Genomic DNA, 13,174 nt, shown 5'->3' on the forward strand with positions numbered 1-13,174 from the left:
GGTAGGATAGTGACCAGTGCACTGGATACGGGATCAGAAGGCCTTGGTTCAAAACCCAGACCTGCCACCTGTACATGACCCTGGGCAAATAACAATCTGGATGGAAACTGGTTTATTCATTTGAAAAACAAGGGTGTTGGTCTAGAACTAGATGATTTCTAAGGTCCCTTCTGGTTCTAAATCAATGATCCTATATATGAATGGTGATAACCAAAGGGAGTGGCATTCAAAACCCAGCCCAACCCACTTCAGTTTTTTTTTTCTTTCTGATCACAGAATATAAAACAAGATGGTGCCAGTGGGGAAAAAAAAAAGTTTTGGACTTGGTCTCTGGAGATTTGGGCTCAATCCCTTCTCTTAGCACTTATGAGCTATGTGTTCAAATCACTTAACCTGAAACTTACTCTTCTCATATGCTGAATGGACAATAATAGTAATTGTACTTCCTGCTTCAAAGGGTTGCTTTAGAGAAAGAGTTGTCTCAAGCTCCCATTCCAAACTCATCTTCGTCTGTTCCTTGACAAGAACCCTTTACTCTTATCAAACTGGCCTCTCCTTACCATACCCCTCTGCTTACACTATTCCTCCTCTGCCTAGAATCACTGTGGAAGTGTGAGCTACTGTGATAACTAATGAAAGCCCTTCAGCAGTTTTGGTCAGTCACCTTTTTTTCCCCCCAGATTAGTCCAGGGAAGAGAGTAACTGAATAACAATGACCTCGCTAACTCTCAAAAATTTTGGGAAGGGTACTTAATCACTATGCATAAACCTAGTCCAAAGGGAGTCCAAAGAAACCCCCCCAGGTAGAACTGGAGCAGGGCTACAAGACCTGGCCCCCATTTCTTGCACAGAAGTATGAGGCTTCAATGATCCTACAATATCTCAGTATATCTAAAACAACATAGTTCTGTTTGAACCCCCTTAACAAATGGTGAAAGCAGATGGAGATGCCACCACCCACAGATCTATCCATCTCAGTTTTCAGTCCTAGATGAAAAGGAGGTGGCTCTGATAGGCTTCCTTGACTTTCATTTTTTCGTACCATTTGCCATTCCCTGCTTCTCCAATTCCCATTCAAAGTATCATAGACTTAGCACTAGCAAGGGTTAGTGACCACCTACCCAACTCCCTTATTTTACAAATGAGGAAAAAAAAGGCCTAGAGAGGTTAAGTGATTTTTTCCAGTCACAGAGGCAGTAAGCTTTGAACACAGGTCCTCTGAATCTAAATTCGGGACCCTTGTACCAAGTACCATGCCACTGTACCAAGTTGTCTTTGTTCTTGGCAGGGCTGGCAAGTTTGTTACTGAGGGGTGATGAAGAAGGGATATCCAGTTGGTAGAGAAATCTACATTTAAAAATCTCTAGTCAAAGCCCCTAGAGAAATGATTGTTACTGTGAAGCCTGTAACAATACCTTCCTTTTGGTCTTGTAAATGATCTCAAAAGCAGTATACAGAAAGTCCCAGAGGAGTTCAGTCAGCACAGGACAGCACTGGGGTCACTCAGTTTACTCAGTCCAGTGTCCTTCCCAGTTTGAGGCAAAAAGCAATACAACTGGAGGGTTGCTGACAACCTACCCCCTAAATAGGAGTGTAAGGACAACATAACCCAAGGGTTCTACAATGGAATGTTTTGCACTAGGAGCAGCTGATTTGCTAGGCTGGGTCCCCAGGAGGAGATAAACTTTCACAATCACCCTTTGATCTCAGATAGTGGATTATTCATTTTATAGGTCAACAAAATTTTAATCTGGCTTCCTTCCTGCAGTCACTATGTCCCTGGGTTACTTTCCCTAGCACCCAGAGAAGGCAGGGTCTTTTTAGGATCAGATAGATATGTAATTAGAAAAGTAAAGCTGCAGTTTCCCCAAAATAATGATGATAATAGAATAGGGAACTCCTAGATAAGGAAAGTAAAGTAAGGTAAACCAGTAAAGACCTGCATCTTCTTTGTACCTTACCGAGGCAGCTGGTAGTACAGTGGGTAGAGCATTGGGCCTAGAGTCAGGAAGACCTGAGTTTAAATCCCTCCTCAGACACTAGGCAAGTCTCTTAACCTCTGTTTGCCTCAGTTTCCTCAACTGAAGATAATAGCATCACCTGACTTACAGGGCTGTTATGAGGATCAAATGAGATAATATTTGTAATAAACATTTAGCACAGTGTCAATCAATCAATAAGCATTCATTAAATGCCTACTATGTACCATTTGGTCTTGTTGAGTCATTTCAGTCGTGTCCAACTCTCCATAACCCCATTTGGGGTTTTCCTGGCAAAGACACTGGAAAGGTTTGCCATTTCCTTCTCCAGTTCATTTTACAGAGGAAGTAACTGAGGCAAACAGGATTAAGTGACTTGCCCAGGGTCACACAGCTAGTAAGCATCTGAGGCTGGATTTTAACTCAGGAAGATGAATCTTCCTGATTCCAGGCCCAGTTCTGCCCACTGCACCATCAAGCTCCCCAATTTTTGTGCTAAAGTAGGTTTTAAATACATATTTATTTTTCCTTCTCCCCCTATTGTGTTAGTGTTGTCTACAGCACCGAGAGGTTCAAGGTGACAAAGCCAGAGCTGGGCCTTGAACCCTGGTTTTCCTAGCTTCAAGGCTTGGTTCTTTATCTGCTATATACTACTCAGCTTCTTAACTACAGTGTACTATTACCGTCTAAAATAGGCTACGCTTTCCCCCCAAATCTGGCTTGTATAAAACCTGGTTGTAACCTATAATCAGTGTTATTTTTTGGTGTATATTCTATGTCTTTTACTTCTCATGAGATTTCATTCTAGAAATACAGTCTATACACTTCACAGTGGCTTGTAAGGGGTATGCTAGAGTCTGCTCATATAAGTCAATTGTTAAATTTTCAGTGTGAGCATTCACTCTTAGGAAATTGACAATCAGGTTTTGATTTATTGTTTTGCTGATTCAGACTGAAGTAATGAAGAAAATGGTAATCATGCATATTAAACTTAAAAGTATGTCATTTTTTAAAAGTTGGCTGTTAAACATTTACCAGCACACCTTTTTATGAGGTACTTAAAAACTTGCTAGCTATAATTTTTTAAAAATTAGCTGCTACTTTGAAATATCCATGCCATCAAGAACCTATGGTAAAAACCCATGGCACATTTTTAGGGAGGACTCTAGAGAGCTCTGAGTCTGTGTATAGTGTCCCAGCAAAACATTGGCCCCATGGAAGACTTTTTATGACGTCTGGCTTAAGTCACAGAATCCTAGAGTGGCAGCTCTCAAGGTAATTTTGCTCAGGAATGATGTGAGGAATTCTGCCAGCTGTGGTAACATGGCTATGGAACATTAGGTTATGGAATCCCAAAGACACTGATATCGGCGGAGAGAACAGTTGTGGCTGAGAATTTAGAGCAAAAAACCCCAAAGTATCTTGGAGCCCCAAAACGATTACCATAAACCCAACTGCTTAAGTGTGTAATATCACATTGCCACAAGATAATCTAGAGAAAGGAAAAAGAAAGGAACAATCTCTCAACCCCAACTCCCCTGAGGACAGCAAATTACACTCCCCAGAATGAGTTTGTTTTACATATTACAGACAATTTTGTATTGGAAATCTGTTATGCAATGAAGGAAGAAACAGGGCTGGGGTGTCATTTTTCCTACTCCTCAGCGTTAAGACCAGGCCAAAGACCTGCCAGGGTAAGACTCCTGAGGGTGCCTCTTAGAAGGGTAACCAGTGAAGGAGGTAACCCTGGTGGCCCCAGGGTGATAGTGTAGGCCTTACAAGTTTGTCAGTCTTTCCATTACAAATGGCCCCTCAACAGCTCCTAACATGATTGTTCTCTACCACATTCAGAGGCAACTTGGCACTCAGGTGGCCTTTCCCTGGCAACTGTTTTTAAAAAACTACAGGGGGGCGGCCAGGTGGCTCAGTGAGTAAGAGCACCGGCTCCAGTGTTGGGATGACCTGGATCAAATCCGGGCTCAAATACTCAGCACCACACCCAGAAATAATAACTGGCCGTGTAACCTTGAGCAAGTTACTTAACCCCGATTGCTTATAAAAAAAAAAAAACACTACAGAATTTGAAAACTATAAGGGACATCCAAATCCAATCTTCTCATTTTACAAATGAGCAAAACTGAGGTCCGAGGGACAGCTGATTATAGCCCAAGAACCTGGGTCTCCTGCCTACCCCTCCAGTGTTCTTGTGGGATCCTCTCTTGGACAATCTAGTGCTTCGCTAGTCCAGCATAGAGGGAAGGATGCTCTGGAGCTCTGTCATCACGTTTTAAGTTCAATATGGACCTTTGACTCAGGAAAAGTCATGTTTCTGAAACTCCCTTGACTCAAGAATGGAAGGAAACCTGTTTTCTTTCAAAATGTCTACAGTTGGATGCTTCCTATGTGCTAAAAATCCCATCCTGGAAGTGGAGTCTCATAGCCAATGCTATGACTCTGCATCCCGTGTCCAGAGGTCCAAAGGCTATCACCACCCCAGGCCACCAAACCTAATTCCAGTGTGAAATTGGCATGAGGTAGCTAGTGTGCATTAGATAGACCACTGGTCTGGAGTAAGGAAGACCCCAGTTCAAATCCAGAATTAGATACTTCCTAGCTGTTTGACCCTGGGCAAGTCCCATAACCTCTGTTCATCTCAGATTCCTCAATGGTAAAATGGGGATAACAATAGAACCTACCTTGTAGGGTTGTTGTGAGAATCATATGAGATAATATTTGCAAAGTGCTTAACCAGTGCTTGGCAAAAGTAGGCACTTAATAAATGCTTATTCCTCTTCCCAAAGGAATCAGGTCCTACATTTCAAGGTGAGGAAGGGAAGGAAATGTTATAAAGCACGAGGCATGGAATGAGGAAGACTCATCTTCCTGAGTTCAAATCTGACCTCAGACACTTACTAGCTGTGTGACCCTGGGTAAGTCACTTCACCCTGTTTGCCTCAGTTTCCTCATCTGTAAAATGAGCTGGAGAAGGAAATGGCAAACCATTCCAGTATCTCTGCCAGGAAAACCTCAAATGGCATCATGGACATGACTGAAAAACAACAATAAAAAAAGCAGGAAAAGAGGTCGTCTAGATAAGATCAGTTACCAGCTGCCTCCTAGCTGCCCAAGCTCAACAGGACAGATTGCAGCATTTCTCCATTCCAATGACCTGATGCACTCTGCTGTTAGCGGTCCTAGCCAGGAGACCACATCAGGGTGACTTTGGATACCTGACAGTATGAAGCGACCTTAGGTCCCTGGGTCTCAGTGTTCTCATCTGTAACATGAAGCTATCAAATCAGGTGACTTCTAAGGGTTCTTTCAATTGTAAGTCTATGATCATTGTAATTACTTCTCTGGCGAGTTCTCCCATCTTCCCTCAGGACAGAGGGACCTCAAATCTGATAGTTTTCTCACTTATCTTTCCACCTCCATTTTCTCTTTTTCCTGAACATCATCTAGCTTAGTGATCTCCCTTAAGCCTAAAGTTCCCTTGATCATGTCATTCACTCCCTTGCTCAGAGACCTTTAATGGCTCCCACTTTCCTACCATAAGCCCAACCTCCTCTCCCTGCCTTTCCAAGTCCTACATCATTTGGCCCTGTCCTATCAATCCAATATAATTTCTTTTCCAGTATCTAGTCCCCTGATTATCTAATGAATATGCCAGTATCATGTCTGTCTTTACTTCTTTACACTATATTTCCCAATCCTCAACTCCTTAAACCCTCTCCTTAACCTATGACCTATCTATACTTTCAGACCCAGGTCAAATCCCATCTCTATCAGAAAGTCTTTCCTGGTAAAGTCTTCACTGACTTATCTGACTCTTCTCAGAACTCTAGTACTTACCTGTTCCACAGAATTAAATCATTAATTAAACATTGTTTTGCATTGTTCACTACCATTCTGTGTGCACAGAAATCTCCTAAGAGCTGGAACTTCCCTACATCTCTCCCTATGGCATTTAGCACTGAGCGAGGCACAAAACAAGATTCAGATTGACCCAACTGAGTGTTTGCTAAAGGTGCCCCATCCTCTTGGGTTTTCTGGGCCCAGGTATCCTGTCCCATGGCTCTTCTTTCCTTTGAAGCCATGCTTCCTTCCCATCAGTTCTTTATGACTGGAATATCCCCTAGGACACTTTGATCCCCACGATGGATCCGGAGATTGTTTCTCTTGCACTCCTTTGAGCTTCAGGAGGGCACAGCTTGAATCTGACTCATCTTTATTTCTCCTCTGCATTGGGCACAGGACTTAGTGGGCACTCACACATTTGAAGTTCTCCTTGTTCTTGCCAGCATGCCTAGACTTACCCTTTCCCTGGGCCAGGCTCAAGAAGGATGGCAGCAGAACACAGAGAAGATGAGCCAGGACAGGACTGGACATTTTAGACAAGGTTTACTGCCCCTAACATTCTCCCTTATGGGGATGGCAGGTTTCAGAGCTCAGTAACAGGGCTAGAATCAAAGAATTACACAAAGAATCTTCATCACAGTTGGAAGGGTAGTCTATTTCCTACCTGAAATCTTTCTTTCAAGGCCTTCCCCCTACTGATTATCTCCAACTGATCTTGTCTATATCTTGTCTGTACACAGTTGCCTTACCTCCTCCCCATCCCCCAAATGAGATCAGGCACTGATTTCTGCCTTTCTTTGTATCTCCAGCACTCAGCACAGCACCTGGCATTTAGGAGGTGCTTAATAAATGCTTGTTGATTACTGACTGACCGACAGGTGATCAGTCTCTGCTCTATCGCCTCTAATAACAGGGATCTCATTATATTTAATATCTGGTCTACCAGAATGTGTTCTCTTTCTTCTTTGGAAAATACATCTGTCTTAAACTACTGTCCAAGACATTATGAAGTGACCTAGGGATGTGGATGAATCAGCTCTGACCTGATCTTGACCTGTGAAGGAAGCAGGGAATTTGTCTGAATGAGCCTACAGCCTGGCTCTCAACCCACTCCAAGTCTGCAATGAAGAGCTCGGGGCAGAATAAGAAGGTCTTGGCTTCCATTTCAGGGAATTACAAAAAGAGACAGAAACTGCTCCTGGAAGCAGATGACATGTGAGTGTAAAACCCTGAGGGTGCCATTCAGAAAATACTCTAGGATAGTGCCACTGAGGAAGAGAGAGAAAGAAAATGGCTCATAGGGATGTGGAAAGTTACAGAAGACAGGGGGAAAAACTCTCTGTCTCTCTCTGTGTCTCTATCTCTATCTCTCTCTCCCTCTCCCTCTCCACTCATCCTAGGGATGAATCCAAACCAAGACAGAAAAGGCCGATGTAGCCTCTGAAGGTTGGCAAAGCTACTGAAGCAGAACATGGGGTTTTGCAGCTGGTTTCCTTACTAAGCATTATACCCTTGGTCCCTGGAGAAGCATGTCCTTTTTCTGTCTGGGCCCCAAATATACCCTGTGATTTCAGGTCAAAACTGCTTTCTCTGTGGCTACCTGAAGCCTTACTCAGCAGTATCCCTGGGATCTGGCAATAAAAACTCTCTAAATTAGCTCTTGCTCTGTTTGGGAAGGCTCTGTTTTAAAAGGCAGCTAGGTGGCACAGTGTATAGTGCTGGACTTGGAGTCAGAAAGACTTGAAACTTAGTCTCATATACTTACTAGCTGTGTGACGCTGGGTAAGTCACTTAACCTTTGCTTCAGTTTCATCATATACAAATGGCAATAATAGCACCTACCTCCCAAATGAAATTATGTATGTAAAGCATTTAGCAAAACTTATATAAATGTTATATAAATGAATGCTAGTTATCATTATTATTATTTCTAGGCATATGGTACTCAGCTAAGATGCCCTGAACTACTTCTACTCTTCCAAACTCAATTCATCAACCAATATTTATTGAGCTCCCAACTATATGCAAATACCATCCTTGGCACTGAGGTCACTCTCTCAACTGGATCTTCATGTAACATTCTGCCAGACATTAGCTGCCTGGACTTTCTCTACACCCACATCATCCCAATCTGAGGCTCCAAAAGTGCTATCTGGGACCCCAGGACCTTCTCTGAACTACCGTGTATTTCCTACATCAGGTGTCTTCTCAGATCAGCATCAGCACATCCCATATTCCATTACCCTGTATACCCCCAGGTTCTTAATACACACACAGGGAGGAACTTCTAGATGCAGGGAAACACCGCCTGGAGAGTTCTCATTAGCTGGGCTCTTTAGAGATCTCTCTCCAGGTCTAACAGCGGAGGCAAAAAGTGAGAAACTGATGTTGTCGGGGAGCCAAGCAAGGCAAAGAAAAGGCAGAGGTTTTACTCCTTTGCTCCACAATGGCTCAGAGCAGAGCTCCGACAATGTTAGTGGAAATGCTTCCACACGCCCACGTCCAAGGTCAGACATCACAGTCAGGCCATTGTTTCCGAGCTCAAACTTCACTCACCAAGCATTCAGAGTCCAGCGTGTAGGCAGTGACACATATAACACACACATATATACATACGGACACGCATGTTGCATAAGAAGATGCCAACATAAGCCTACACAAACACATACATAGGACTTAAGGACTTCCTGGTCAGAAGTGGTGACCCTCCTAAAAGAAAGAAAAACCCCACCCCTCCCTGCACACACCGCTTTTCCTAAAAGGCTAAAGCCTCAAGTTCCTTCTATACTTTCTAGCTTTCCATGTCAGCAAAATAGGCCCTGGGCAGAACAAAGAATCCACGGCTCCTAGGACTCATGTGAAAATGCTTATCCCACACAGATATTCAAAGTCTACTTGGGGTAGGGGATGGGGGCAGGGCTAAAGACAGAGCCCCATCAAAACAAAGAAAATCTAAACCCAGAATTCAGAGAGAGCTCTTCCCATTCATTTGCATCAGAGAATACATAGACTGCAGAGAGCAGTCAGGGATATCTGGTCCCACCCTCTACCTTCAGGCAGATAAGATATTATTATCCCCATTTCACAGACCAAAAGACTGAGGCTAGACTTGAAAAGTTTGACCTGCCCAGAGTCACATGGATCATAAAGGGGTAAGAACTAAGACAAGAGTCTCCTGTCACATAAGGCACAGAGACTCTAGAGTGTACACATTTGTTATTTCACCTATCCTGAGGCTCCATCCATGAGCTAGGTGATTCTGTTGAAGGGTGGGTGGCTTCTTACCACAGGGAGGACTCTGAGGCCTTTTCTATGCTTTTCTAACTATTCATTCCAGCCATTTACAAGTGTTCAAAGAAACCTTTTCCCATCCATCCACTGCAGCATCTGCTGGCCCTCTGAATGCTGAATCCTCCAAGGCTCTGGGTCGGGGTGGGGGGGGACCACGGGGATGTCTACCCATTAGTACCTATATCATCTCACAAAACCATAGCATCTCAGAGTTGGAAAGGAAATTTAGAAGTCACCTAGTTCCCCAATACAAGAAACCTTTCCCTAGAGTGTTCTAGGCAGCTTGTCACTCAAACTTTACTTAAACATCTCCAATGACACATGGTGCTCATTGCTTCAAGAGGCTGCCTGCTTCATTGTTGGACAGCTCTAGCAATTCAGAAGGTCTCCCATATACATAGCTGAAATCTGTCTCCCTACTGTTGGTCCTACCTTTGCTCTTTGGCGCAACATAGAAAAGGTTTAATGCCTCTTCCATGGGGGAATCATGGGAATTATAGATCACAGGACCATGGTCTTTGAACTGGAAGGGACTTTGGGTCATCTAGTCTAGTACATCCATTTTACAGATAAGGGCACGAGTCAAGATTTGAATCCAGGTCCTTTGATTCCAAATCCATCAACCTTCCCACTATACCATATTACCTTCAGATGTTTGAAGACTATGACCATGTCATTCCCACACCCCTCTTCCCAATTCTTCTGTTCAGGCTAAAATAACCAGCTCTTTGTAGCGATTTCCCACATGTAAGGGTTTTGAGTCTCTTCACTGTCCTGGGTATCCTCCTCTGAAGTGCTCTAGCTGGCCAGTGTCTTTCCTAAAATGACACTGCCCAGAACTGAACTCAATACCCTCAATGTAACAAGAGCCAAGAAGAATACAGTAGGGCTGTCCCCACTCTCATTCTAGACCCCAATTCTGCTAGTAAGCAGCCTGAGGTCACACTTTTGGCATCCAAGCTATCCCTCCCTTATCCCATGATCAATCAATCATTCATTCATTAAGTACCTATTATATACTAGGCATCATGCTAAGCCCTAGGGATACCAAAGGAGGCAAAAGACAGCCCCTGCCCTCAAGGAGTTAACAATCTAATACTTTTATGAGCATGTGCAGTGGAAAAAGCCTTGGAGCACCAAAATTGAGATCCCCGAGTTTTAGTCCCAGTTTCTGCCAATCACATGGCCAAGTGACTCCAGAACCAGCTTCTCTGTCCTAGTCCCTAGCCCCATCTTTTATAAAATGAGGGGGTCAAACTAGATGACTGTAAAGATCTTTTCCATGTCTGAGCTTCTATGGCTCTGTTTCTATAACCCCATTTATTTTTCATGTGGATTTTCTGTGCTGCCTGTTCTTTTCAAAATGGAGAGAGAGAATAGCAGTACAGAGGATAACCCACTGGGCTTGGAGCCAAGAGGAGCCAAGTTCAAATTCTGCTTTAGATACAGTAGTTTAAAGCTGTTGTGACCATTTTAACCTCTGTAAACCTCAGTTTTCCTATTCTTTAAAATGGGTTGTTGTGAGAACCAAATGAGATAACATAAGTAAAGTGCTCAGCAAACCTTAAAGTTCTTTATTATTATTGATATAAATAATAATAGTGACAATTATCAATTTAAATAATAAATTATATATAAATAATGACTGTTATTCATATAAATAATAACAGTGAAGATTATTAATATAAATGTTAATAATCACCATCAATATAACAATGACTATTATTACTAATATCCCTACTAGGATACCTGTGGACACACAGGAGCACTGTCCCCAGAAGGCAGGTCCAAGGACTGTGGGTCTCAAACAACCTCTGCCCTCACATTCCACTCTAAAAAGGAGGTTCCAAGACAAGACGAGAGTTTCTTGATTAGCAACCAGATGATTCCCTTTCCTCTTTTATCTTTTGCAGACCCTCCCCACTGCAGGACATGACAGGGGAAGGATACTGAGTCACATTTAGCCTAACCACAGCTTGGTGTGATAGAATGACCACTCAGACTGGGAATCGGGAGACCTGATTTCTGATCCAGGCACCGCGGCTCTGAGCAAGCCATTTCAGTTTATCGATGTGTAAAATAGGAAGCAGCTCTGCCTTGCTATATACAGGAATAGTAGCTCAAATGAGAGAATGAATGGAAAAGAACTCAATTAAACAAAAAATGCTCTAAGAATATGAGAGATTGTTAGGATAATTCTCAGTACTGACTTTTCCCTTGTGGGCAGGGACCTGTACTGGTCTGGGGAGGAGATAGAATCTTCCCCATCCCTAACCCCAGAGGGCAGTGGAGAGGGACAAAAAGCTCCTGGAGAGGGCTCTGAAAATGTCAGTGCTCTTGAGGAATTTTCCTCAAACAAATTTCCAGGAAAGTCAATCCACTGCCACCAACCTGAGGGAAAGCCTTCTATATCCACTCTGAATCCTGCCCCACAGCAGCATGGTCATTGTCAGCTGTGTGCCATCAGAGGGGAGGACCCCCAAATCCCACCAGGTTTATTGACTCTTGGTTCTCTTTTCACCACAGTGACTTTTGCTCCTGAGTCAATATGTACTTTGGCCCAGTTTGTGAAAGCCTCTTAATGGCTCTCCCCTTTCTCCCCGCCTCCTCACTACCATTTCCTGGACATCCATGGGACTGACCTCCCTGCTTCCTCTAGTGATCCTGATCTTGGCCTTGTACAAAATGGGGAGGGGTGCTGACTATAAAATCTTGGAGCCATGTAGGAATTGTGGACTTGCTCCAGAGACCCTTCCTCCCCTGAAGTCTTAGTGGGGGACAGGGACCTGGTAAGCTGGTGACCTGCCAACATTTGCAGTTGCTCCAGCCCTCTAGGTAGCTGAGGGGTGTGGTGGCCCCCCTGATAAGAGAGCTGAGATGCATCACTTTCTCTGTCTCTTTGGTGGTTAACTGATCATGGACTGGCTTGGCCCATGTCCCTGGCTTGGCCTTAGCTAAGAATGTGATCCCAGGAGTAGAGGTTACAACAGGGGAGTGGAGAGGAGAGTGAAGGGTCCAAAGAGAAACAGGCACCCACATACAGGATGCCATCCATCAAAGAACCTCTGAGCTGGGAGATGCAGGATAAAGGGGGCTGGGGCCAGGAAAGTGATGCCTGCTCTACTGGTCAGTCTTTGGAAGTGGGATCTCAGCCCAGGAGATGCTGCCTTGCCTTTCCATTAACGGGAGCCGGTTAATTACTCCATCAGCCCGGGAGACATTCTTACAGCACAAGACAACCTTCTGGCCTCTGGCCCAAACCAACAGGGTGAAACTTCAGCCCCCACAGCCAAGCACAGAACCAGATGGAGCTAATGTATAGCTTCAGTAAAGGAGGGAGAGAGGGAGGAGGGAGGGAGAAGACCGGCGATGAGGGTGGGGAGAAGAGGAAAGGGAACAAAAACAGTAACTTTCAGATGAGAAAGCAGACACAGACAAACATCCCCAGGATGGCTGGGAAGGAGGGTCTCACCGCTCTCATTCTTCTCGATGACATCTACGACCTCGCCAGCCTGCAGGCTGAGTTCAGCATTCTCTTGCTTTTTATAGTTGGACACCACCACATACTGCTCTAGGATCATGGGCTCCGAGTTCACATCGGCACCTGGTGAGGGCAGAAAGCATGCGGTGAGCCAGCGTCCAGCCATGGCTCCACGGGGTGGCCGACCTCTGTCCGTCCGACTCATGATAGGCTGATCTGTCGCCAGTACCAGACCAATCAGCGGGCAGCTGGGGCTCGCAGCATAATCCCAAAGGCCTGGCCATATAGAAATACCCCCTTCTGGCCCGCAGTGCAGCGGGGCCTGGGGACATTGGGGAGCAGGAGTGCAGGGAGAAGGGGTGGAGGGAGGAAGAAAGAGGAGAAGTAGTAAGAGAAGAAAGGGAAGGGGGGGGAAGCAAATCCCAAAGGTTGCCCCACAGGGAGTTAGCTAATCTCCAAGTTTCCTAAAGGAGTCTGAAAATAAGTCTCTTCCGAATGTGAGCTCCACAATCTCCCAGCCTGGCCTCATAATGTCGAACATGAGATCCAGGGAGGGGTGGGGGGG

General features: G+C 44.5%; 1 protein-coding gene across 7 annotated transcripts in view; it reads right to left on the reverse strand.

Moving 5' to 3' along the window:
- Window positions 1–13,174, reverse strand: part of SH3PXD2A (SH3 and PX domains 2A) — a 351,487-nt gene that overhangs the window by 82,056 nt on the left and 256,257 nt on the right. For all 7 annotated transcript variants that reach the window (XM_069098879.1, XM_069098881.1, XM_069098880.1 and 4 more), the window contains one exon: window positions 12,601–12,732. In XM_069098879.1, coding sequence (XP_068954980.1) covers window positions 12,601–12,732 — 132 coding nt within the window. The remainder of the gene's footprint in view (window positions 1–12,600; window positions 12,733–13,174) is intronic.

Source organism: Petaurus breviceps, unplaced genomic scaffold, assembly GCF_028583685.1.
Source record: "Petaurus breviceps papuanus isolate PSGF00001 unplaced genomic scaffold, PetGlider_PUasm1.0 37, whole genome shotgun sequence".
Taxonomy (NCBI): Eukaryota; Metazoa; Chordata; class Mammalia; order Diprotodontia; family Petauridae; genus Petaurus; species Petaurus breviceps.